The following is a 24,869-nucleotide window of genomic DNA, read 5'->3' on the forward strand; positions in this document are numbered from 1 at the left end:
CGCGCCACTTCTTTTCTTCCTCTCCTCTTTGTGTTTATGCTAAATTCAGGTTGGAATCAAAGAAGTCAAAAAGAGAACTAGGGGAAACATGCGGAGGAGGGGAGCGGTAGGGGCTCTTTGCGCGTGGAATAGCGTCGGACGCTCGCAACCCCCTCCTGTTGAGCGGATGGTTCCGTCCGAGAGGCTTTAGGGATCCTCGTCCAAGAGGCAGAGCGATTGAAAAGCGTCGGGCGGGCGTGTGAGAGTGACATTAAGGAAGGGGGCGGGCTCTCTGGGAGGATTGGCCCAGAAGGTGATTGGCGGGCGAGGGGGCGAATAAGCCCCTTTGAAAGTAGAGGAAAAAACCTTCGTTTATCTTCTTTGCTCAACATGGGTTCCCCACCCCACTCCCTACTTTATCCTCACAACAACCCTGTGAGGTTGGGAGGCAGTCCCTGACCCCCCCAAGCCACCAACCGTGTTTGACATGCCAGGTGAACTAGTCCCTGGGAGGCCAGGGCTCAATTTCCCCTCCGCCATGAAGCTCACAGTGTGCTGACCTTGGCAATCACTGCCTCTCAGCCTAACCTACCTCTCAGGGACGTTGTGAGGATAACATTGAGAGGAGGGGAACTATACGTGCCAGCTCTTGGGTGAGATAAGGTAAAGGGACCCCTGACCATTAGGTCCAGTTGTGACCGACTCTGGGGTTGCGGCGCTCATCTGGCTTTATTGGCCGAGGGAGCCAGCGTGCAGCTTCCGGGTCATATGGCCAGCATGACTAAGCCGTTTCTGGCAAACCAGAACAGCGCACGGAAACGCCATTTAGCTTCCCGCCAGAGCAGTAACCTATTTATCTACTTGCACTTGGACGTGCTTTCGAACTGCTAGGTTGGCAGGAGCAGGGACCGAGCAACGGGAGCTCACCCCGTTGCGGGGATTCGAACTGCTGACCTTCTGATCCGCAAGTCCTAGGCTCTGTGGTTTAACCCACAGCGCCACCCACATCCCTTCTTGGGTGGGATAGGAATACAATAAATAATACAATTCCCATTGGCCCCTGCCTGCATAGCCAGTGGTCAAGGGTGATGAACTTGGGAGTACAACAACATCTGGAGGGTCACTGGTTTCCCCTCTGGAGGGTCACAGTAGTTTCCCACATTTCCCTCCTATGGACCACTTGAAAATTGCTGGAGGTGTTGGCGGACCCCTAAACAATTTCTCTTCCTGTTGTGAGTGTTGCAGTACACTGGAGCTAGATTCTGCATAGTTTTAAATAACCATACTTTTTTAAATTTAAAATTATGTGAAAAACTGTGGGTCGTCTTATACACGGGGGTCGTCTTATACATGTCTTATACTCCCTCCTATTTTCTTAAATTGGAGTCCCTAAAAATAGGGGACGTCTTATACATGGGGGTGTCTTATACACGGAAATATACAGTATATTTTTACAAACATGCTGTGGGTGAAACTCACGGACCGCAGTTTGGGAGCTCCTGGATTGCACCAGCCTGCCACTTTACTCTGAATATAGATGGCTAGGATGCAGCTGCATTTTGTTACATTATCCAACACCTCTTTCAATATCTGCAAACCTTAAATATCTAGAAGTTTTGGTGTCTGAATCTAGTTATTTATCATAGCCTTTGGCCTCCATAGCAGTCTATTCAAAGGAAGGGGGGCCTAAATTGCTATCAGCTTCAGGAAGTAGCTCTCATTTGATAATGTCCATTTCAGAATAATTCACATCAATAATGTACATTTCAGAAAAATGTGTGGGCATTTTTGATGCTCTTGTGGGGATGGCAAATCACAGCACGTGGATGCAGTCTAGTAGGTAATGCGATGGTGGAGAAACTCCAGTCGACTCCTCCACGATCTCTGCAACTCAGCAAACACCCAGTGGGAATTTAAAATGGAGCTTGTGCCTGTCTGCCCCCCATGTTGTGGCTGGGTCCCCAACATGGTCCCATGGCAGCCATTTTGAATTGTGCCACATACCTCATGGCAGCCATTTTGCGGCTGTCTCAAAATTCCAGATGTCCCCACTGGTTCCCAAAGTTTTGAAAACCTGAGCTATCTCTCCCACTGCACCCGAGTTCTGAGTCTCTAACCACCTGGACCCCCTGATGGCACCCAGTGGGTGTCATCCAGCAACACCTCCCTCCCAATACCTCTCGAAGCCGCCCTGTTCTTCCATCTCGAGTTTCTTCTGTCCTGTTCCTCTCCTTATTTCCTGACTTTTTAAAGTGTTCCCCTCCTTGCACACCTCTTTCTATGTAGTTTCAGAGCAATTAGAAAGGGAAGTGTTTATTAAAAATATTGTCATTTCCCAGGAACTCGGGGCCTACATACAGTCCTATACAACACAGTTTGGACACAGGTTTTTCACAACGAAACATCCCCCACAACTTCCGTTTTGGAGACCCCAATGTGATGCTAGCATATTTCTTTATGACATTTTTTTAAAAAAAACCAACAACACCAAAATAAAATATAGATGATTATGTGTTATGCTATCAACTATACTATTGGGACTGGCCTTTCATTTTCTGGAATGTGTTTGGAAAGAGAACTCTTTTTGACAAAACAATTAAGAAATCTAAAAACTTTTCCAATACAGATGCAGACTTCTAGTGTGTGTGCAGAAAGGAATTGTTTTCACAGGCTTGCACCCCATGTTAGTCCTATTCAGAATAGACACATTAAAAATGAACCCAGGTTAGGCATGCCCATTAATTTCAGTGGATCCTCTCTGAGGTCTAGCATTAGGGGTGCTAAATAACTGTGGGGGTTTTCTAAAAAAAACAACTTTCGTGGTGTCCTGTCTTCTCTTAGGAGACAGAAGCTGTGTACATGCCTTATACTAAAAGTATATGTCTTTTCCCAAAGAATCCTGGGAGCTGTAGTTTGTTAAGGGCATCCTGTCAATGCTCAGCACCCTTAATGAACTACAGTTCCCAGGATTCTTTGAGGGAGGAGCCACATGCTTTAAACATATATAGTGGTACCTCGGGTTAAGTACTTAATTTGTTCTGGAGGTCCGTACTTAACCTGAAACTGTTCTTAACCTGAAGTACCACTTAGCTAATGGGGCCTCCTGCTGCTGCCGCGCTGCCGGAGCACAATTTCTGTTCTCATCCTGAAGCAAAGTTCTTAACCTGAAGCATTATTTCTGGGTTAGCAGAGTCTGTAACCTGAAGCGTATGTAACCCGAGGTACCACTGTATTCTTCTTCTTTGGAGATCACTTGGTAGCCAAGTAAGATTGTCTTCCATGAACACAGTCTTAACAGTGAGTCCATCTCACCACGACAAGGTGATGATCCTGTGAGTGAATTTAGAACACATAGGGCAGTCAGAGGACGCATAACAGGAGCTCCCCACATGGAAATCGGTTTTGCACTGGCATCATGCTCCATTTTGGGAACAACAACAAAAAAGTCGCAACCCCACCATTACAGTATGTGCTCTTTGAGGTTTGCAATCCAAATGCAGCCTGGAGTCTGGAAAAGTGATGCAAGCGTGGGTTTTTTTGGTTTGTTTTTTTTAAGCCCACTGCTGAGAAATTGAAATAAGCAGGTGATTAAGAACTGAGTGACTGCACTGTTTAGTTGCTTAATTCCTTAACCCACTTCCAAGGCAAAAAGCCCACAGAACGAAAGGTGCTTACTTCTAAGTAGACATAAGAAAAGCCTGCTGCTGGACCAGATCGGCCTACCCTGTCCAGCACCCTGTTCTCAACAGTGGAAACCGGCAATCAAGAGTAAAGCCACTCTCCCCTGCTGCGGTTTGCAGCGACTGGCATTGCTGCCTCTGCCTGTGGAAACAAGAGAACATAGGCATCGTGGCTACTGTAGTTGTAAAATTGTCCTCTTTTAAAGCCAGCCACGTTGGCGGCCTCACTGCTGAGTAAGCAGTGCCGAAAAGGAGGGACTGAGTAAACCAACTCTGCACAGACCGGCAAAAAGAACAGAGAACTGAAACTCATTCCCACCCCCCACCCTCAAACAAAGAAACACCACTAAGGACTTTGCAGAAGCAGATGGGATCTGAGTTCTAATCTTGCCCCCCCCCCAGCTCCTTCGTTTCTGGTTCATCTTTAGCGACGCTCCCTTGCCTCGTTGCTAAAGCATGTGCAAGTCGTAGAGGATCAGCGCCGACCGGTCTCGCAGATCCCAAACTGCCATGTCCAAAATGGCTGCGCGCTGTTCCTTTTCTCCCGGCTGACGAGTTGCCCATCCGGCCGGTGCAACCCCATGCACGCAGCCAGCCTTGTGCTTGGTAAAAGAAAAAGGAATAGGGGGAGGGACGGGGGGGGAGTGTTCCCTAGTTTTCTCCAAGCAATGTTCTTGCCCAGTGGGAAAGAATTGCAAACAGCCGAGATTGAGGGTGAGAGGCTGCAGATCAAAAAGGAAGGAAGGAAGGATCTGGCTGCCTTCATCCCCGTCGTGAGATGCTGGGCCGGTGGATCTTGTAAAAAATCTTGGATCAGCTCAGGCGTGCAAGCTTTGCTCCCATAAATTATCTCCTGCACAATCGTGAAAGGTGCAGGGATCTTCTTTTGCATATGCCCCCCTTAAGTTATTTCATTTGTGCTCAAAACCAGTTGCAGCTTTTTCAAAATGTCATCTAGTTGCATCCTGCAGCAGTGAGTTCCATAAGTGACTTGTGCATCGTGCATGCTTTTTGGGGGCTCTTCTGAACTAGCTGGGTTTCACTCTAAAAGGTAAAGGGACCCCTGGCCATTAGGTCCAGTCGTGACTGACTCTGGGGTTGCGGCGCTCATCTCGCTTTACTGGCCGAGGGAGCCGGCGTACAGCTTCCGGGTCATGTGGCCAGCATGACTAAGCCACTTCTGGCGAACCAGAGCAGCGCACGGAAACGCCGTTTACCTTCCCGCCGGAGCGGTACCTATTTATCTACTTGCACTTTGACGTGCTTTCGAACTGCTAGGTGGGCAGGACCTGGGACTGAGCAACGGGAGCTCAACCCATCGCAGGGATTCGAACCGCTGACCTTCTGATCAGCAAGTCCTAGGCTTTGTGGTTTAACCCACAGCACCACCCGCGTCCCTGGGGTTTCATTCTACATGGGAAGAAAAACTGTGTTCCAGCGTTGATGAGGGACAATCCTCTCACCTATAAGACCTTTAATCACGGGATTGTGAGGCACCCAAACCAATCAAATGCAGAGTTGGGCGTGCAGTTTGACAATCCAGGGCCTTCCCAATCTTTTGGTGGCTCCCATCAATCAGTTGTGGTCCAAAAAATTTGAGGAGGCAGCCTTGGACTGAGCATAGGTCCATATAGCTCAGTATTGTCTATACTGACTGGCAGCAGCTCTCTGGGGTTTCAGGCAGAGAATGCTGCCAGCCCGACCTGGAGTTGCTGCTGGGAAGTTGAAGCTGGGAACTTCTGCATGCAAAGCAGATGCTCAGCCGCTGAGCTCGGCTGGTGAGGGCTGACTCATAGGATCAGGCCAGAGCCACTTGCCACAGCTCAGTTGCCCTGTGGCCAAATTCATAATCGGGGTAGTTCTGACAGGTTAATCTGGCCAGTCAGCAGGAGCCATTAATTAGGAGCTACAAACCTGAGGTCCCCCCCCCCGTCGCCCCCTGCATAATCCCAGGAACCGGCCTGACTCTTTAAGTGCCATAAATGTGAAAGCCCCACAAATCCCAGAGTCTTTACTAGATGTACGCTCCTCTGAATAACCAGTGATTAAAAGCTTTAGCAAATGGATGGCTTCTTGCCTTCTGGTTTTAATATAACCCTGCCACTTTCTCCCTTGTCTTTTCCTTCCCCTTAGGGGCATGCTGATGAAGAGCCTTTGGACCAGGCCATGGGGGTTATGGCGCCCCCCAGTTGCATCGTTCACCCTCATGGTGCTTCTCTGCCTATTCTGGTTGATGGGCGTAGACGAAAGCTTGGCGTTATCGCCTAACCTCCTGCTCAGCAGCCCTTTCCAAGGTAAGCTACCTGAGGCTCCTGCCCCCTGGCGTGTTGCCTCCCTAACCGTTCTGGGCTCCTTGGGTCCAGCACACCACTCTCATCCCACCCCCATCCCCCGAAATCCCATGTGGGTTTTTATTGATACAGTGGTACCTCAGGTTACAGAGGCCAGTGGCGTAGCGTGGGTTGTCAGCACCCGGGGCAAGGCAAGTAATTTGCGCCCCCTAACCCGTGGATTTTAGCACTGATTTTAGCACTGCGAGTGCGAGCGCCCCCCCCAGATGTTGCGCCCGGTGCGGCCGGCCCCCCCTGCACCCCCCACGCTACGCCACTGACAGAGGCTTCAGGTTACAGACTCTGCTAACCCAGAAATAGTACCTTGGGTTAAGAACTTTGCTTCAGGATGAGAACAGAAATTGCGCGGCGGCCCCATTAAAGTGGTACCTCAGGTTAAGAACAGTTTCAGGTTAAGAACGGACCTCCGGAACGAATTAAGTTCTTAACCAAGGTACCACTGTACAAACTGTTTTTATCCTGCCCCCTTGGAGCAAAAAAAGGCTCCCATGCTGATAACGGCAAAGTTGCAGGTTCGATCCCCACATGGGACAGCTGCTTTGCAGGGAGTTGGACTAGATGGCACTTAGGGTCCCTTCCAACAGGATTCCAGGGCAGCTGACAGCTGTCAACAACCAGTCAGTCCCTGCTCTCTGGGTTACGATTTTCAAGACTTGACAGAAAAGGGATTGGGTGGGGGTGGGGAGAGAGAGCATCCGTCCCTGTTTCTTGGTTACAGAATTCTTGGCCATTACGATGTAAACTTGCTTCTGCTAAAAGATGGATATTTATTCCGTGGGATGATAATAAAATGCCCCTCGCCTCCTCTTGAACAATGGCTAGAAGACACGACTGCTCTTGCAACATACAAATGGATGGCTTTTAGATTTGTGGGTTCGCAAATATAATGATATTTGGAATGCCTCTCTAAAAAAATATATCACGAAGGCTAGTTAATAATTTTATACTTGTTAGAATAATTGTACACGGCAGCCCATTGCGGGTGCTTCATTTGAGATTCCTGCATTTCAGGCGGTTGTACTGGATGAACCTTGAAGGGAACGTTCTTTCACATGTGGTGGACTTGTAAAAGAGTAAAGAGAATTGGGAAATAATCCATAATGAATTGGAAAAAAACATTTTAAAATACTTTTCAAAAAACAACAACCACAGAGTCCTTTTTGTTGGGAATAATTCAGATGGAAATTCCCAGTGTCAGAAAATGTTATTTATGTGTGCCACTACTGCGGCCCATGTTTTATTTGTCCCAAAATGGAAAACGGGCCAGGTCCCAACTAAAGAAGAATGGCAACATAAGCTGACAGAACATGTGCATCTTGTGGTCTTACCATATAGAATAAGAGAACAAGAAGAATGTACGTTTAGAGAAGATTGGAAAATGTTTATTGAATACATGGGGGTAAATTGTGTACACTTGAAAACATTGGCAGCGTTAAGATAAATTCAACAGTGCAAATAAGTTTTGATGGATGTCATAATGGAATGGTTTAGTTTATGTAAAATATGCAGGGATTTGTGATATGATGCAAAATGAACCATGGAGAGAGAAGAAGGGAAGTCATTGATATTTTAAGGCTGTTTAAATGAGTACAGTGGTACCTTGGGTTACAAAAAACCTCAGGTTACAAACACTTCGGGTTACAGACTCCGCTAACCTAGAAGTAGTACCTCGGGTTAAGAACTTTACCTCAGGATGAGAACAAAAATTGCACCACGGTGGCAGCAGGAGGCCCCAGTAGCTAAAGTGGTACCTCAGGTTAAGAACGGTTTCAGGTTAAGAACGGACCTCGGGAACGAATTAAGTTTGTAACCAGAGGTACCACTGTATTTTAAATTGTAAAACAGAAAATTTAATAAAAATTATATATATAAATAAATAGGTGAACCTTGGGGTCCCTTCCAACTCTACAATTCTGTATCCATATATTGTATTTTACCACAGTTTCAAGCACTCCCCCCTCCTTTTGTCCTTGTTTTGACTTTTTTCCACTTTACAGTGGTGCCCCGCAAGACGAATGCCTCGCAAGACGAAAAACTCGCTAGACGAAAGGGTTTTTCGGTTTTGCGTTGCTTCGCTAGACGAATTTCCCTATGGGCTTGCTTCGCAAGACGAAAACTTCTTGCGCTTTTTTTTAAAAGCCGCTTGAAGAGGCGCAGTTGCGACGGACCGCGCTTCGCAAGACGAAAAACATCGCAAGACGAAAAGACTCGCAGAACGAATTCTTTTCGTCTTGTGAGGCACCACTGTATTTCCTGACTGAAAATTTTCAATAGGACGAATATAATAATAATAATAATAATAATAATAATAATAATAATGGCATGTTGTTAACCATGCCATTTCCTGCCTTTCCTCCCCGCAGCGTATCGCCTCGTGACCTACTGCCTGTGCCTCACGGAGGCTCCCTTGTTCTTCCTCAACCTGCTCCTCTTTCCGCTGCTGAGTTGGCACCAGGAGCGACGCCAGGGCACTCTGCGCTACCTCCACTCTTCAGCACTTGGCACTTTCGCCTCGGCCCTCCTCTACCTCCTCCTAGCATGGCTGCAGGGTGCTGAGGCCGGCTCTGCTGTTGGGGGCTACACCCCCGTGCACCTGGCCTTGCTGGGGTGCTCCCAAGGGCGTCAGAAACAGGGGGGTCCCCGCAAGTGGGCTTCCCCTCCTCTGCTGGCTGTGCTGCTGTTGGGTCTGAGCTGGATTCTCTCCCCCAGCTCTCCTTTCCTCCTGCATCTGAGTGGGCTGCTCACGGGCCTGGCCTGTATCCTTTCCGAAAAGATGGGTTTTTTTTGGGGGGGGGGTGTTTAACTGCTGGTTTATGGTGCATCTTGTTGGTCTTTGTGAGATCAGGAGGTTGGACGGTGGGTCCAGCAACCAGGGTCTGCTTAGGCCAGGGGTCTGCAACCCGCGGCTCCAGAGCCGCATGTGGCTCTTTTACACCTTTGCCGCAGCCCCGGGGCGGATACTAGCGAGGGGAGGAGGCGCATTGTGCGCCCCGACACTCCCCACTGTGGCGGGCGCTGTACTGGCTGTGACGTCGCATGGGGGCGGTGCGTGCGTTAGTCACGCACCGTCCCGACGTCACCTTCCCGCCCGCCCGCTATATTGTAAGGGGCATGTACGCTGGTCACTGCATTGAAAGGGGGCATGTACTCTGGTCACTGTTTTGAAGGGGAGTGAAGAACACACACACACAAAAAGGGAACTTGTTAATTTAACGTTTATTTCTATGAAGAGGAGTAATTCTGAGGGGTCAAACAAAGAAATAATTTTAAAAAGTGACAAAAAAGTTATTTTTATAATGACGAGTTTTGCGGCTCCCAGTTTTTTTTCCTTCGGAAACGGGTCCAAGTGGCTCTTTTTGTCTTAAAGGTTGCAGACCCCTGGCTTAGGCTCTCATTTCCCTTGACGCCACAGTCTGGGCTGGGGTCTTCTCCCCGCTGGAATTATCAGAGAGACGCCTGGAAAAGCTGCACGGTGGGATCATCTTTAAGACCCTCCTGGGGAGAGGCTCTTTCCTCCAATTCATCCCGCCCCCAGCAGGACCTGCTGAAATCCTCCCCACCGCCGACCCAGCCGCCAGGAGAGACAGGTGAATTTGGATCCCAGGCTTTCTTTGTAGGGCTGGGTGGGCGAAGGAGTTGTCGTTTGGGACTTAATAATAATAATAATTTTTATTTATATCCTGCCCTCCCCAGCCAAGGCCAGGCTCAGGGCGGCTAACAAGCAATAATAAAAGCAAGTTGAATGAATACAACTTAAAAATAAGATTAAAATACAGCATTAAAATAGTGAAACAATAAAATATTAAAATGCAGCCTCATCACAGGAGGAGAAAGGAAAAAGAAAAAAGAAAGAGGGGGAGGGAATCAAATTGGCTCCAAGCCAAAGGCCAGGCGGAACAACTCTGTCTTACAGTCCCTGCGGAAAGAAATCAGATCCTGCAGGGCCCTGGTCTCATGAGGCAGAGCGTTCCACCAGGTCGGGGCCAGAGTTGAAAAGGCCCTGGCTCTGGTTGAAGCTAATCTAACTCCCTTAGGGCCCGGGACCTCTAAGGGACCTCTATTTATGGACCTTAAGGTTCTCCGTGGGGCATACCAGGAGAGGCGGTCCAGTAGGTACGAGGGTCCTAGGCCGTGAAGGGCTTTAAAGGTCAAAACCAGCACCTTAAATCTGACCCTGTACTCCACCGGGCGCCAGTGCAGCTGGAAAAGCACTGGGTGAATATGCTCCCATGGCAGAGACCCCGTGAGGAAGACGAGCAGCAGATTTCAGGCAGGAGACATTCCCTGCCCTGTTTGGAGACGCCGGGGATCGAACCTGGGAAACTTCATATTACAGTCGTACCTTGGATCCTGAACACCTTGCAAGTCGAACACTTTGAGTGTTCTGGTTTGCGAACATTCTTTGGAACCCGAACGTCCGACGCAGCTTCCGATTGGCTGCAGGAGCTTCCAATCGGAAGCCGCACCTTGGTTTCTGAACGTTTTGGAAGTCGAATGGACTTCCAGAACGGACTCCGTTTGACTTCCAAGGTAGCACTGTATTGGGGAATGATTTGTAATGAAATGAAAAAATTGTTTAAAAGAACATTCCCCCTCTAAAGGCCCAGAGGCGTTTCTTCTGGGTATGATACAGAGGTAGCCAGGGGGGCGAAAAAAGCTATTTATGTACCTAACGACTGCAGCTCAGATTTTGTTAGCTTGGAAATGGAAGGTGGGAGAAGCTCCAAAGAGGGAAGAATGGCAGCTAGAAAATGATGGAATACGCAGAGCTAGCAGGCCTAGCCAGCAGGGCAGGCGAACAAGAAGAATGGGTATATAAAGAGGAATGGAGAACATTTGCAGAAAAACCATTGTAAGCAACTGAAAACGCTAGGATTATTGTAAATTCAATGGTATAATTTGGATTAAGATATAATGGAAAGGGGGAAACCAGATGGAGGAAATATAATACCGTCGTACCTTGGCTCCTGAATGCCACAAACCTGGAAGTGAGTGTTCCAGTTTACGAACGTTTTTTGGAACCCAAACATCTGATGGCTTCCGTGGCTTCCAATTGGCTTCAGGAGCTTCCTGCAGCCAATCAGAAGCCACAAATGTTTCCGAACATTTTGGAAATGAGAAACGACTTCCAGAATGGATTCCGTTCGACTTCCGAGGTATGACTGTACTCAGTTAATTTTGGAAGTACAAGGAACCATGGAAGGAGGAGAAGGGAAATCGTTGGCTGTATTGTTCTATATTTAATTGTGGGGAAATTTATACCTGAAAATATAATAAGTAAATATTTGGGGGGTGGGGAATTGGGAACCTTCTGCAGGCATGTGGTCCACCACTGAGCTTCAGCCTTCTTTGGCTGAAGATCACAGCCTTACCTATCTTTTTCTCTCTCCCAGGATTCCTCATTCTCCGGAGTCACCAACCCAAGCGTCCCCAGCAGATTTCCCTACGCAGCCTCTCTTTCTGGCTTCGCCACCTGCCTCTTACTGGAGTGGAGAAACTGCAGCGCTGGAGCAGGAATGCAGGCAGTCAGTTGCTGCTGGTTCCCTGCCTCCCTTCCCCACCCACCATGGGGCTTTAGGTGCTCCTTTCTCGGCCCTCCAAGGATCCCTGATGGATGAAGAGCTGCTCCAAGCCGGGATCCAGGCTTCTCTGCAGGATATGGCAGAGGAAGAGGTGAAACTTTCCAAATCTTCAGTTTCTTCTCTCCGGTAAGGGTTTCCTGGGGGAAAGCTAAAGCTTCCTTCCTGATGGGGTTTGGTGGGGCATCAGAGAGATGGATACAGTGCAATCGCATCTCGCATGGGGCTTTGGTTCAAAGAGTTCTGCGTGTCTCTGATTGCAGGTCCCCAAACCCTTAGAGCCAACCCTGTGGGTAGCAGGGGTAGGGGGACATTTGGTAGCAGACAAAAACAGAGCTTTGAAACACTCTGCCTTGCTTTGGAAGGCAAGGCCTGCTCAGCACACCAACTCCAGGAGGCTAGAGATCTCACGCGAGACTTTCTGGGATCTTGGATGGCTCCGTGAGATTTCACATGAGCATCCCAGAGCTGGCATGCTTAGCAGGCCTTGCCCCCCGAGTGAAGCAGAACTTAAAAGCTCTTTTCGCCCCAGGCAGACAACAGTACGTTTCCAAGCACAATTCAAAGTGTTGGCGCTGACCTTTAAAGCCCTAAATAGCCTCGGCCCAGTATACCTGAAGGAGCGTCTCCACCCCCATCGTTCAGCCTGGACACTGAGGTCCCGTTCCCTCCCTGCAAGAAGCAAAGTTACAGGGAACCAGGCAGAGGGCCTTCTCGGTAGTGGCACCCACCCTGTGGAATGCCCTCCCATCAGATGTCAAAGAAATAAACAACTATCTAACTTTCCACCCCCTGCCCTTTCAGGCTCCAGCAGCTCCAGAAAATGGGCTTCCCAACCGAGCGGGCAGTTGTTGCACTGGCAGCCACAGGCCACGTGGAGGGTGCCGTCTCACTGCTGATCGGAGGCCACGTCGGAGACCAAGCCGTGGTGACGGCAGAGAGCCGCTCTGCTCATCGCTAGCAACCTCCTCCAGGCACCAGCCAGCGAGTAGACAGAGGTTGGCAAGCCAGCCCGAACGGTGCCAGCGTCTAGGCCAGAAAACCAGCCACGGCCGGTGAAGTTGAGTGGCGATTTGCTGTGGACTCAACTGGGAAGGAAGGAAAGTGAGACCCACCATTGAAGCCAAGGCCATCCTGCTGCTATGGGGTGGCTGCCGTACAGCCCAGCCAGCCTGGTGCATCACAAGGGCAAGAGTGAGAGACAATGCACATATATCAAGGGCTGCAAGTCACTTGGGAAATCCTCCAAAAGGGGAGACCCAGTGGCTTCTTCCATCCCATCCTGGGGATTCTTGGAATAACAAAGCCAGAGGTTTCACCTGATTGCAGTCATTTTCCCACGTGTTCCATGGGTGTTTGTGGAAACCATCTCCCGAGACGTGTCAGGAGGTGGTGGGAACATGGGCAAAGGCCGCCCCCAGCGGCCAATCCGTCCGGGCTGCCATGCATTAGGCGTTCGTGAAAAAGGGACCTCTCTCTGTGCCTGTGAGCTCCGCCACTCGCCTGGGAGTTGTAGCAGGGATCTCAGTTCCGGGGTTCCGAGTTTGACCTAAAGCATCCAGAACTCAAATCTGGGCCTTTCTCAACAGCCACTTTGAAGGGGTGGAGCAGGGCATTCTCACCACATGCAGAACAGAGTCATGTCTGCACTGTATGTTTAAAGTACTCTTAAAACGTTCAAAGGAATAACAGATGACTGCGAATTCTGCATTGCAAGGGGGTTGGGCTGGATGACCCCGTTGGGTCCCATCCAATTCTGTGATTCTATAACAGTTCCCAGGATTCATGTGTTGGGGATGGGAGCCACAACGTCCCCCAAATAATCCTAGGAACTGTTGTCCGCCAAGGTGTTCCCAGTGCTTTTTTTCTGGGGGGACGCATATCCCTAAACATTTTGTGAATCTTTGTACTTTTGTCCATTTACTGTATTTATTTTCCCCAATTTTAACTATAAAATGGTGATTTTATTGAGTCAAAATGAGACTACCCCTAAACGTTTTTTTTAAGGGGGGGGAAGCCCTGGGTGTTCCTAACAGCTTTCAGGGCTGTTCACAAGCTACAGGTGCCAGGATTTTCTGGGGGGGAGCCATGACTCTTAAAGTAGTAGGAGAGGACTTCAAAAGGTCACCTTTGCCAAGCTGATGCCTGATGGACATTTAACAAAATGCAGCAAAGGATCCGTACAGAGAGCATCATCTTAGCTCAGGCTTTGAGGCAAGGTCCTCCACACTCCCTTCAATTCAGGCAGAGGCTCCTGTTCAGTGAAGCTTTATTGACCTGGTCCCTGTTATCAGCCAAAATCCCAGAGAGTACATACATTATATGGAGGCAGACACACATAGATAAACGCACACACACATCCTTCTCTCTCCCTGATCTGCTTTGCCCACAAGACTTTGCATTAAGAGTAGTCTGATCATCTCCCAGGTGCTTGAGGCTTCATGGCAGCACCAGCAGCACCTCCCCACCTGTTCCAACATCCAACCTCGCTTTGAATCACCTTCGCAGCCCACTTGACAACTTGGGATACACGGCTTGCGTGCCAGATCTGATCCGGCTGCAAAAATTGTACCCGGGGATCCAATCAAAAAAGGACTTATGCACGCAAATCCTTTGTTGGGACAGCCACTGACGTAGTTCTTACAACGTCCGCACAGTTCAGCGCTGGCAACTTCTACCAGGGAAGGTAAAATGTTTGTCCTCTCTCCACAAACACACACTGCTGGGCATCCCGAGCGAAAGTAAAGCCCTAGGAACCCCTTTGACCTGACCCTCCCAGAGCTCCCCATTCTTGGGAAGCGAGTGGGGAACTTTTGTTTTCCCGGCAAAAATATCATGACGTCTTCCACAACTGCGGTTGAAAACAGTAGTCCAGAAAAGCCCAGTTTCTCTCCGGGCCAGGCTAAGGGGGGAAATGGGCGATTCAGGGATAGAGAGAAATTTAGTAGAAAAACTAGTTAAATTTCCAGGTCAAAGTCCCAAGCGGCAGAAAAACAGCAAGTTACAGGAGAGGGTGCAGTTGTGCTGTGCAGGGGGAAAATATCCCCATTAAATAGCACCAAGGGATAAACGGCTTTCCCTACGAGACAATCAGGCGGCCGCAAAGAATGCTTAGTGGCTTAATTGTGGCAACAGTTCGTGGGGTGAAGGCGTCGGGTGCATCACAGCAACCGTTACAGAGACACACACACACACAACCCTTTGCGCGAAATAAATATGGAAGCAGGCTGTAGGCAAGCAAGCGCCTTCCTCAACACACGCCTCTCCACTGCTTCTCCGTGGGGGGGGGGCGCAGTCCAAAGTGGGAGGAAGAGGGCTGGTTCTTGGGGGGGGCACCCCGAAAGAGGCCTCTCGTGCCCTCCCCGAAAAGGATGCTCTTCATCTGCACCTGCCAACGGGCAGGCCAACGGCCCCCTCCTCATTTCCTCTCCTCCTCGCTCCTCTGAGAGAGGTGGTGGGAGATCATCTTGTAGGCTGCCAGGCTTTCGTCGCGCTTCCCCCGGTCGTAGCCAGGCATGCTGGTGGAGGAAAGGCCCAGTCCGGATCCTGGTTCCGGTTCTGTCAATGGAGAGGAAGGACAAGCAAGAGTCAGAGCTGAGCTGCTTTTTGTCCGCTGCCGAATTTGGCAACCCAAGAACCTCGGTTGTCATTTTGTGATCTTTTTAAAAGAGAAAACAAGTTTCTGGTCCTCATGGTTCCAGAGATGTGAAAAATGTCTAGGTGGCTCAAGTGGAAAACCCACAGCTGCCCAGATGTTGCTGGAGTCCCATGCATGGCCAGCAGTCAAGGAGGAAGGGAGTTATAGTGCAGCAACTTCTGGAGAGCCTGCAGGTTCCCTATCCCTGCTCAAGGAGAACAAACAAGGTGTGAGGTGCTCCTTAGGGATTCTGGGGGTCCCTCCCGCCATGCCTGTATTCAAAGTTGACTGCAAGATCCAGTGTCTTCCTAGAGCAAAAGGCTTGATTTCCTTAATGTAAACTAAACTAACTGCTGTTCCAAATGAATCTGAAGTGGGGAAACTGCAGGAGGAATCTCACCTTAGAATGAGCCTATCTCAGCCTTGGGTTCCCCAAACATTGTTGTGCTACAACTCCCAGCCACCTTTGATTCATGCTGGCTGGTGCTGGTGGGAGTTGTGACATCCGAGGACACATGGGTGGGGGAAAGCTGCCTAGCTGGGTATCTAGCAACATCGCCTGACTGCAGCAGGCAGGTGGAACCCTCACCTGCAGGGGCAGTGTATGTGAATGACGGGGAACAAGAAGCAGGGGAGAAGCTGAACCCATCGTATGTCCTGATTTGGAGCTCCTGCTACAAACAGAATGCTGCAAAGTCAGTCTCTTAGCTGCAGTTAGCCAGCAGACTCCCCTACTCAAACCTCTGCACTGGTTCCCTGCTAACATCGTTCTCGGATTGGCTGGTGCATTCCCAGGTGGGTGAAGAGGCAGATCAGTGCTGAGCCGACCTCCTCCAGGCAGGCTTAAGCTACAAGGTGCAAGCTGACTTCAGAGGAGACTGCCACTGAGCATGCACAGACTTCCATCGGAAAGGCAGGCCCGCCCCATGCTATTGGATACCCAGCAGTCTGACAAATCCAATACACCCTCAAGCTGGCGTTAACTTTTGGTGCAAGGCAAGCAATTTTTTTTTTTTTACTTCTGAGCTCATGCTTGGAGGGGTGGGGAGGAAGAGGAGCAGTCCCTCCCCACCTCAGCCATCACCAGATGTATCCCCCTTAAGTCTCCCTCTACCCCACCCCACCCCAGTGGCTATGGGTCAGGAAAGGCAAAATCCCACATAAAAGCAGCTCTGACTGCAGCAGGGCTATGGAGAGGGGGTATTAAAAACCTGGACATTGTGGACTAGTGGCATGCAGAGTTTGGGATGACGGGGAAGGAGAGAAAGCCCATGTCTGCAAGCAAAGTGTGGGGGAGGGTCTCCTGGCCATGGGCTCTCTGCATTGGTGAATGCAGCATGCTAGGGAAAAAGGGAGAGGGAGAGAGGGGGAGCCCCCCCTCTGTTGTTACCTGGCCAGATGATAGCTTCCAGCAAGGTGACCCTCCTAGACAAGAGCTTCAGCTGGGCCTGCTGCTCTAGGAAGCTTCGTAAGCTAATGGCCTGATGGGAGATTGAGAAGAGCAGAGTGGAAATTCATTCACCCTCGTTATGGGGAAAGGGTGGAGAGGAGGGGAGAGGGAAAGGGGTCTGAGTCGGGAATCCTTGGAGGGGTGTGTGACTGTGGGTGGAGAATTTGGGCAGGGGGCTCAGAAGATATAAAGGTGATAATTCCCCCAGTCCTGGAAGGACATGATACAGGGTTTTCCACTTCTTACTTAAAGGGTTCGGGGTCATGTAAAAGCCTGTGCCTTTTTAAAAAGGAGGGGTGGTTCTGTTTCTCAAAGTTTCATGCAGAAAAGGAGCTGTGTGCTGGTAGCTAACTTCACTATCGAACTGTAGAATCTTAAAGGGTCATCTAGCCCAATGCCCTGCAATGCAGGAAGAGGTTTTTTCTTCGAAGGAAATAAAATAAAATAATAAAATATAATAAATATGATATAATAAAGCTTCCCATTGGTAGACCTCTGTTCTCTGTAGTGGCTGGGGCAACACAGTCAGATGGGTGGGGTACAAGTATTATTATTATTATTATTATTATTATTATTATTATTGGAACAGGTACCTCCAGAATCACTAAGGCACATACTGATTCACTCAATGGCTCCAGATTTACAGAAGCTTTGCCAGTTTCTGATTTGATCCCAGAATGTCCCTCTTTTCCTTAGAATGTCCCACTTTTCATTGGAGAAATGCTGGAGGGTATGGAGTTATGCGACCCCTGAGCTAAGGAGGTAACTATGCAACCTTTAGAAGACATCCGAAGACAACCTTGTATAGGGAAGTTTTTTAATGTTTAATCTTTTGTTATGTTTTTATATACATTGGAAGCCACCCACAGTGGTTGGGGCATAATAATAAATAATACTAATACTAATACAGTGGTGCCTCGCAAGACGAAATTAATTCGTTCCGCAAGTCTCTTCGTCTTGTGGTTTTTTCGTCTTGCGATGCACGGTTTCCCATAGGAATGCACTGAAAATCAATTAATGCGTTCCTAGGGAAACCGCCTTCAGACCAGGTCCGGGGACCTCTTCTGAAGGCTGGGGGGGGGGGACAAGGGCTTTTCTTCCCACCCCCAGCATTTTAAAAAACCCCGGGACAGCGGAGGACTTCTCCGCTGTCTGGGTGATCTTAAAATGCTGGCGGGCGGCATTTTAAAATCGCCCCGGACAGCGGAGGACTTCTCCGCTGTCCGGGGCGATTTAAAAGCTCCTGGGAAGGCAGGCAGGGGGGACAAAGACTTTTCCCCCCGCCAGCCTTCAGAAGAGGTCCTGGACCTCTTCTGAAGGCGGGCGGGGGGCGAAAGTCTTTGCTCCCCCCCGCCTGCCTTCAAAAGGTGTCCCCGCGGCGGCGGGAGGTGTCCCCTGCCCCCCGCCCGGCTTCAGAGCACCGGGAGAAGCGATCTCCCCCCAGCCCCTTGCTGCAAAAGACGTCTGGGGGAAGCGGGGAAGAAGCACTTCGCTTCCCCGCTTCCCCCGGACGTCTTTTGCAGCAAGGGGCTGGGGGGAGATAGCGATCTCCCTGCAGCCCCTTGCTTCAGAAGAGGTCCGGGGGAAGCGGGGAAGAAGCGCTTCGCTTCCCCGCTTCCCCCGGACGTCTTTTGCAGCAAGGGGCTGCAGGGAGATCGCTATCTCCCCCCAGCCCCTTGCTTCAAAAGAGAAGACCCGCTGTCCCCGGGGGAAGCTTCGTTTTGCGAAGCAAGCCCATAGGGAAATTCGTCTTGCGAGGCAACTCGAAAACGAAAAAACCTTTCGTTTTGCGAGTTTTTCGTCTCGCGAGGCGTTCGTCTTGCGGGGTACCACTGTACTACTACTACTACTACTACTACTACTACTAATAATAATAATGGAATAGGATGCCCCTATTTTCATTGGAAAAATGATGGATCCCAATCCAGGAAACGGCCCTGCTTTCCACCTTTCTGCATCCTTCTCACCTCTAGCACACATCCTGGAATACCCCTGGAGTGAAAACGTGTGGAAATGAATTAATGCAAGGAGGTTTGAGGTCTGGTAAGCCCTTTTTGTCGCAAACTGACCCTAATAAATTGATGGTTGCATTAAAACATCAGCTATACTGATCCAGGGTTGTTATTAGCATTTCAGTTGCAATCTTATACACATTTGCCTGTGAGTAAACTCAGCTGAACTGGGTGGCAATTACTTCTGAGTAAATGAGCCTAGGATTGCTTGGAAAGTTGCGCTCTCTGTTGAAAGGGAGCGCAAGTGGCTGTTCTCTTCTGCTGCTGCCACCAGAGGGCACTGAGCTCCTACCTTATTGGAGGTGTAGCCACCAGAAGCCCACCACCTCTGTTTCCCCACACTGAGCATGCTCAGACTACTGCACATGCTCAGTAGTAGCAACTGAAGCCCTCTGCCCACACTTTGAAAATTTCGCAGTTCAATACAAGACTACATAGGAGACCCGGGGAAATCAAACTGCTTTGACTGCTCTGTTTGATTGTTGTGGTTTTTTGCAAAGCAATTCCCCCCAATATAATGCAGCTTTGTATAGTCTTTTCACGAGGACAGCATTTAGTCCATACACTATAGCAGAACTGTTTTCACTAATGTAATGGTTTATATGCACTCTAATATATGTGTTTTTGAATGCATCATTTGGCAGCAGAACTGCACCGCAAAATTCAGAGGAGTGCAAATTTCACAGGAGGGCTGTGTTTCGGTTCACACATTGATGTGGACACTGCAAATTAGGGAGGCTTGCCTTGAAATGCAGACTGAATCATATTTCTTCCCCCACCCCATCCCTGGCTGGGGCCGATGGGAGTTGTAGTCCAAAACATCTGGGGAGGGGACCAGGTCAGGGAAAGCAGACTTGGATCTCACAGCCTTGATTCTCGGTCAAACAACAAGAAGAAAAGATGCTACTCTACAGTAGGAAATTCAGAGAGGTGGGCATTTTTTGACAGAAAAAAACCCTGGAGGGAAAATCTGCCTTGTGTGTGTGTGTGTCTAATTCCACTCCACTCCACTCCACCAACAGTCCTTGCTTGTGAGCAATATGGTCGTTCTCTGTACAGTCATACCTCGGGTTGAAGTAGCTTCGGGATAAGTATTTTCAGGTTGCGCGCTGCGGCGACCCAGAAGTAACAGAGCGCGTTACTTCTGGGTTTCACCGCTCGTGCATGCGCAGGCAGTCAAAATGACATCATGCACATGTGCGGAAACGGCAAATTTCAACCTGCACACGCGCGGATGCGGGTTGCGTTTGCTTCTGGATGTGAACGGGGCTCCGGAACAGATCCTGTTCGCATCCAGAGGTACCACTGTACTGTATTTCTGCTGCCAGGAAAAGGAGGGTGGTGCTTATGGGATTGTCTGCCTCAGGTGTTAACTTAGGGACTCTGCAGATTCTCCTTTCTTTGGGTCGTTTGTGTGGCCTTGAGCAGAGGCTCTCTCCGAGTCTGGCCCAGACTGGCTTCATCTGCGTCAACACTGACACCCCATCCTAAAAACACCAGCCCCACCCTGGTCCTGATTCCCCACCTGCCTTGTTTGAGTGCTTTGACTGGAAAATTGCTTTTGGTTAGCAATATTCATTGAATTGTTTTTTTATTGTATATCCCCCCTGATTTTATGCTATGCTTTTGAGGGGAAAATATGCCCCACCCCAGTGTGTTCCCCAAAGGCCTCCTCTCTCTGCCTTGAACCAAGCGTGAGAAGAGCTGGTCTTCCTGAGAGCTACAGTCCATCTCTATCTATCTGTCTGGTAACCATGCTCAGAAGCAGAAAAGTTCATCCCTGTACAAGGAAGGAGGGCAATTTGTCTAAGTTTTATCTGAGCCCAATGCTGTAAGAGTACATTTTTCTATAAGGATCCCCTGTTTGGAGAGTTCCTTTTCTAGTCCTCTCCCATGACCACTGATTGTATGAGCACAAATAAAACTAACACCGGACTGAGAAATCTTTCTCTGCGTGTCTTTTGAAATCCATGACACCCTACAAGTTTTGTTAAGTTGCTTAGAGCCTCTCTATATAGCAAGTGACTAGTAAACGGTGTTTCCGTGCGCTCTGGTTTCTGTCACGGTGTTCCATTGCACCAGAAGCGGTTTAGTCCTGCTGGCCACATGACCCGGAAAGCTGACTCCCTCAGCCTGAAAGCGAGATGAGCGCCACAACCCCATAGCCGCCTTTGACTGGACTTAACTGTCCAGGGGTCCTTTACTTTTTTTACCATAGTGACTATTAAAAGTTCAACATATGACAAAAAGTAGTACAGTGGCTACTTGGTACTCAAATGCCTTGGTTCGCAGACACAGATAACCTAGAAGTACGGTTTTTGAATGTTTTTCAGAAGCCAAACATCCGATGCGACTGTTGGCTATTGTTTCCGGGGCACCTGCACCAATCAGAAGCTGCACCTTGGTTTTCGAACATTTCGGAAGCCAAGCGGACTTCCGGAATGGATTAAGTTTGGCGCTTTTGTTTTTGCTATTTATTTTGCATTTTTGTTTTTGAGTCTTTTTCGGTTAATTTGTTTTTGTTGACTACGTGGAACCCAGTTCAGCTACTGATTGATTGTGTGACTGTGGAAATGGATAAAAGCCCCCTATCCAAACAATGACTATCAACAGTGCAGGTAAGAATTTTTTTTAAATTTTTTTTTATCATCTGCAATACTTATTTATTTTATAGTACAGTACATTTATTATTGCTTTCATTTTATGGATTTATTTTTTCATTTTTATTTTTTCATTTTATGGTCTCGTTAGATAGTAAAATTCATGTTAAATTGCTGGGGGGCTTTGTATTTTTTAAATTGCTGTTTTAGGGGTTGTGTTTAAAAGTCTGGAACAGATTAATCCGTTTTGCATTACTTTCTATGAGAAAGCTGCCTTGGTTTTGGAACGCTTTGGTTTTGGAACGGATTAAGTTTGAGAACCAAGGTACCACTGTAATGTTTTGAAGGACTGTTGGTTTAGAAATCCCTAACTCAATGGCGCAGAAGACAGTTTCTGTATGTGCTGTAGAGGCAAGTGAGGGGGAGATGAGTTTTGTCCATCTGGGAAGGTATCCCATTTAGGAGAATGAGAACTCTGGTCCTAAACCTCCGCTGCCTTGGGGGATATCTTTGGGAGAAGAAAAAGCTATGGAGTAAACCCTACACAAATCCAGAATGGAGTCCCTAAGACGGCTGGAGGGTGCCTTGCATGCCTCCTCCTGGCAACTGCTGCAGCCAAGGTGGTACCAAACGTCTTGCTCTGTTTTCCTTTGGACCACATCAGCAAGGCCAAGAGGGGGGTCTTGCCATTTGGGCAGCCTAGGACCTCCATACTGCTCAGGCTTGCGCCCCGGGGAGGTCACTTAGGTGCTGCTAACACAGAAGTTCAGGTTCACCTCTGGAGGTGCACTCCATTGTCTCTTGAGACAGACAGATGCCAACAAAAACAACAAAAATTGGGGGTTGGGGTTGGGGGGGGGAATCTGCTTCTGCCAGCAGACCCTGTGCAACCACTTCCTGATGTCACCATGGACATTGCCATGGAGACTGTGCCATGGCTGAACCGCCCTCAACACATTGTGCCAGGCCTGCTCCCCACAGGACCCAGAGAGTCAGCCCAGTAGCCAGCCAAGGGCGCAACTGAACCCCTGGATTTTGCAAAAGGCTGCAAGAACAGGGCAAACCGCCCTAAGCAGATCACCATACAGACCTGGGCGGGGCCTCCCCCATGGTGGCCCCCTTTTTCCTGACCCCTCCTGGCCTTGGGGGGGCCGTGGGGGGAATTTTGTCCTCCTGTCTGTCTCTACTCACCATGCAGCCCAATCATTGTTTCCAAGATTAAAACCCTCTCAGCTAAAATCTTCAAAGCCTCTCGCAGCTGGTGCAAACCCTCCCCCTGCGGACGAAAGAGAGACAGACACGGCCGTGAAGGGGACGCACGTGCAGGGGTGTGTGTGTGCATGCGCACAAATACGTGCAAAAAGGAGAGGGAGGTTCGGGGGGGGTGTGAACTGAGGTTTGGCATGCCTAACCCTCCCTCCCGTCCGCATTTGTTTCGGCCATCAGAAATTACAACAACACACCCACACACCCAAGGGGCACAAATGCAAACAGAGCATCTATCAAGTATCTATCATGCATGTGCAGTCGTTTAAGGAGTTTGAGCAAACAGTATCATTCAGTTGGCGCAGCTCGCAGGGAGAGAAAGATATAATCAGAGGGAAAGTTTCGTCCTGAAACTAAGGCAGCTTCACCTCGCACCCTGGAACAGCTTCCTTATTGCTGATTTTGCCTGTGGCCCTGCCCACCCCAGGCATCCCACCCCCCCCCCAAAAAAAAAAAATGGGAATGTGGTTCTCAGGCTGGAGAAAGGTTTCTCACCCCTGGATTACACCATCAGAAATCTTCCTGAGCCAGGCTGTGTTGGCACCCAAGATTCCCTGCCCTCACTCCAGGTGCCCGCCCTCTGCCCGCTAAGCTAGCCAGCTGCCCTCAGGTGCAGCAGAAGATGCTGTCTTGGCATCAGTGGCAGTTGGTTGCCACCTTCTGCATCGTTGCAGGCCGGCAAATGCCTTGGGGAGACGTAACCCCTTGGAAGCAGCGCTGGTGGACTCCCCAACAGATCCAGAAGCTCAAGCAAGTGGAGGGGTTAACCCACCGACAGGCAGCGCTGCACAGTGGTTAGTGTCGGAATAGGACCTGAGAGAGATCAAATCCGTGAAGCTCACCTCGGGCCAGTCCCTCCTTCTCAGCCTAACCTACCTCGCAGGGGGGTTGTTGAACAAGGAGGGGGAGGACCCTGTAGCTGCTTGGAGGAGAAAGGTGGGCTTTAAATGCAAAATAGATAAAGCCATGGGAGACCTTCTGTGCTGCTTTTGCAAATGTAGAAAGCTGGGTTATAGAGAAGCAGGCTGCTGGGTCCAACCAGAAGCACCCACAGGAAGGATGCCAAACCAAAGCAAAGAAAATGAACAGAAGAACCACAATGGCACAGAGCCCCAGATACGGCCGTCTGGGCTTGGTGTTGAGGAGATATGAGCTTTCCCTCCTTGCTCAGGAAGTCAGGTGTGTGGGCACGAGGACAGCAGAAGCACATGCATGGGGGGTTAGTAGCAGGGGGCGGTCCCAAATGCAGCGACCTCGAGGGTGGCATGGAGGTGGAGAGAGAGACCGATGCAGTAACCAGATTCCCAGAGCTATATCCCTGAGGCCACATTCCCACCATCCCTTTTAAAGTGCTTTGATGCCACAAATCCCCCAAAGGATTCTGGGAGCTGTAGTTTGTTACAGCGGCTAAGCAGTGTTAGGCGAGACCCCCTATTCCCGCTCAGTCCCCAGAGTTCTCTGGGAAAGAGTAATGACTGTTAAACCAATCTGAGGACTGCAGCTCTAGGAGGGGGAGAGGGGTCTCAGCATCCTTAACTAACTACAGCTCCCAGAATCCTTTGGGGGAAGCCGCGACTGTGTGAAAGGGAATGACACTGATTTAAATGTATGGGGCCGAATGGGGCCAAACACACAGAGCGAGGGGAGAACAGTCCCTCTCACTTCTAGCAGGAAGGAGGGGAAACTATCCCAGTGAGAGCTGGGAAAGCAAGGTCCCAAGTTGGGGCGAGCGAGACAGCTGAACCTAAAAGCAGGAACATCTTTCCAGTTACAGGCAAAGGCACGGTGGAAGCTGCTTGCTGGCGAGTCAAAGCATCTGTCCATCTCACTCAATGCTGTCTGCAGAGGGGGTTCTCGAAGCGGTCAATACTGACCCCTTCCCTGGAGGTTGGTGGGTTTGTGCCAGGGCTTGATGAAGACGTCCTAGGCACAGAAAAGGCACTTGTGGCCTATACAGTCGTACCTTGGAAGTCAAACATAATCTGTTCTGGAAGTCGTTCGACTTTCAGAATGTTCGGAAACCAAATTGTGGCTTCTGATTGGCTGCAGGAAGCTCCTGCAGCCAATCAGAAGCCCCGTTGGACGTTCTGCTTCCAAAAATTGTTTGCAGACTGGAACAGTCACTTCCGGGGTTGTGGTGTTCGGAATCCAAAACGTTCGAGAACTAAGCTGTTTGAAAACCAAGGTACGACTGTAGTGGGAATTAGGAGTCTCAGAAATCAAGGGCAGGAGCATGTACAGAGTGCCAGTGAGGAACCTTTGCATCTAATAAGATGATTCCGCAATGCAACAATACTCCTTATCCTAGTGATAGG

At 49.5% G+C, this 24,869-nt stretch overlaps 2 protein-coding genes across 9 annotated transcripts in view; one reads left to right on the forward strand and one right to left on the reverse strand.

Moving 5' to 3' along the window:
* The first annotated feature begins 3,860 nt into the window (after positions 1–3,860).
* Positions 3,861–13,567, forward strand: RHBDD3 (rhomboid domain containing 3). Of its 4 annotated transcripts, none has more exons than XM_082203329.1 (6): positions 3,861–4,265; positions 5,793–5,953; positions 8,374–8,766; positions 9,423–9,597; positions 11,404–11,683; positions 12,394–13,567. In XM_082203329.1, the coding sequence occupies exons 2-6, from the start codon at positions 5,797–5,799 to the stop codon at positions 12,646–12,648; spliced, it is 1,260 nt and encodes a 419-aa protein (XP_082059455.1). In that variant the 5' UTR covers positions 3,861–4,265; positions 5,793–5,796; the 3' UTR covers positions 12,649–13,567. The 4 variants fall into 4 exon arrangements, with proteins under 4 accessions (XP_082059455.1, XP_082059456.1, XP_082059454.1 ...); XM_082203330.1 differs by lacking the exon at positions 3,861–4,265 and adding an exon at positions 4,283–4,529; XM_082203328.1 differs by lacking the exon at positions 3,861–4,265 and adding an exon at positions 4,549–4,710.
* Positions 13,568–13,841: 274 nt separating this feature from the next.
* EMID1 (EMI domain containing 1) overlaps positions 13,842–24,869 on the reverse strand; it is a 68,044-nt gene continuing 57,016 nt past the window's right edge. For 2 of the 5 annotated variants that reach the window (XM_082203311.1, XM_082203310.1), the window contains exons 15-16: positions 16,617–16,707; positions 13,842–15,147 (exon numbers count right to left, since the gene is read on the reverse strand). In XM_082203311.1, the coding sequence (XP_082059437.1) occupies positions 15,008–15,147; positions 16,617–16,707 (231 nt within the window). In that variant the 3' untranslated portion in view covers positions 13,842–15,007. Of the gene's footprint in view, positions 15,148–16,616; positions 16,708–22,479; positions 22,565–24,869 lie in introns of all 5 variants that reach the window. The other 3 variants (XR_014214498.1, XM_082203312.1, XM_082203313.1) reach the window with 3 other exon arrangements.

This window comes from Podarcis vaucheri (genome assembly GCF_965113315.1).
Source record: "Podarcis vaucheri genome assembly, chromosome: 16".
Classification (NCBI taxonomy): Eukaryota; Metazoa; Chordata; class Lepidosauria; order Squamata; family Lacertidae; genus Podarcis; species Podarcis vaucheri.

What these genes read in the sequence shown, in the direction of transcription:
- RHBDD3 (XM_082203328.1), top strand. Translation starts at nt 4,664, where the DNA reads ATGCTTTTTGGGGGCTCTTCTGAACTAGCTGGGTTTCACTCTAAAAG. An exon ending in GCTCAGCAGCCCTTTCCAAG is followed by an intron (nt 5,954 to 8,373) that starts GTAAGCTACCTG and finishes TCCTCCCCGCAG; the next exon opens with CGTATCGCCTCGTGACCTAC. An exon ending in GCTGCTCACGGGCCTGGCCT is followed by an intron (nt 8,767 to 9,422) that starts GTATCCTTTCCG and finishes TTGACGCCACAG; the next exon opens with TCTGGGCTGGGGTCTTCTCC.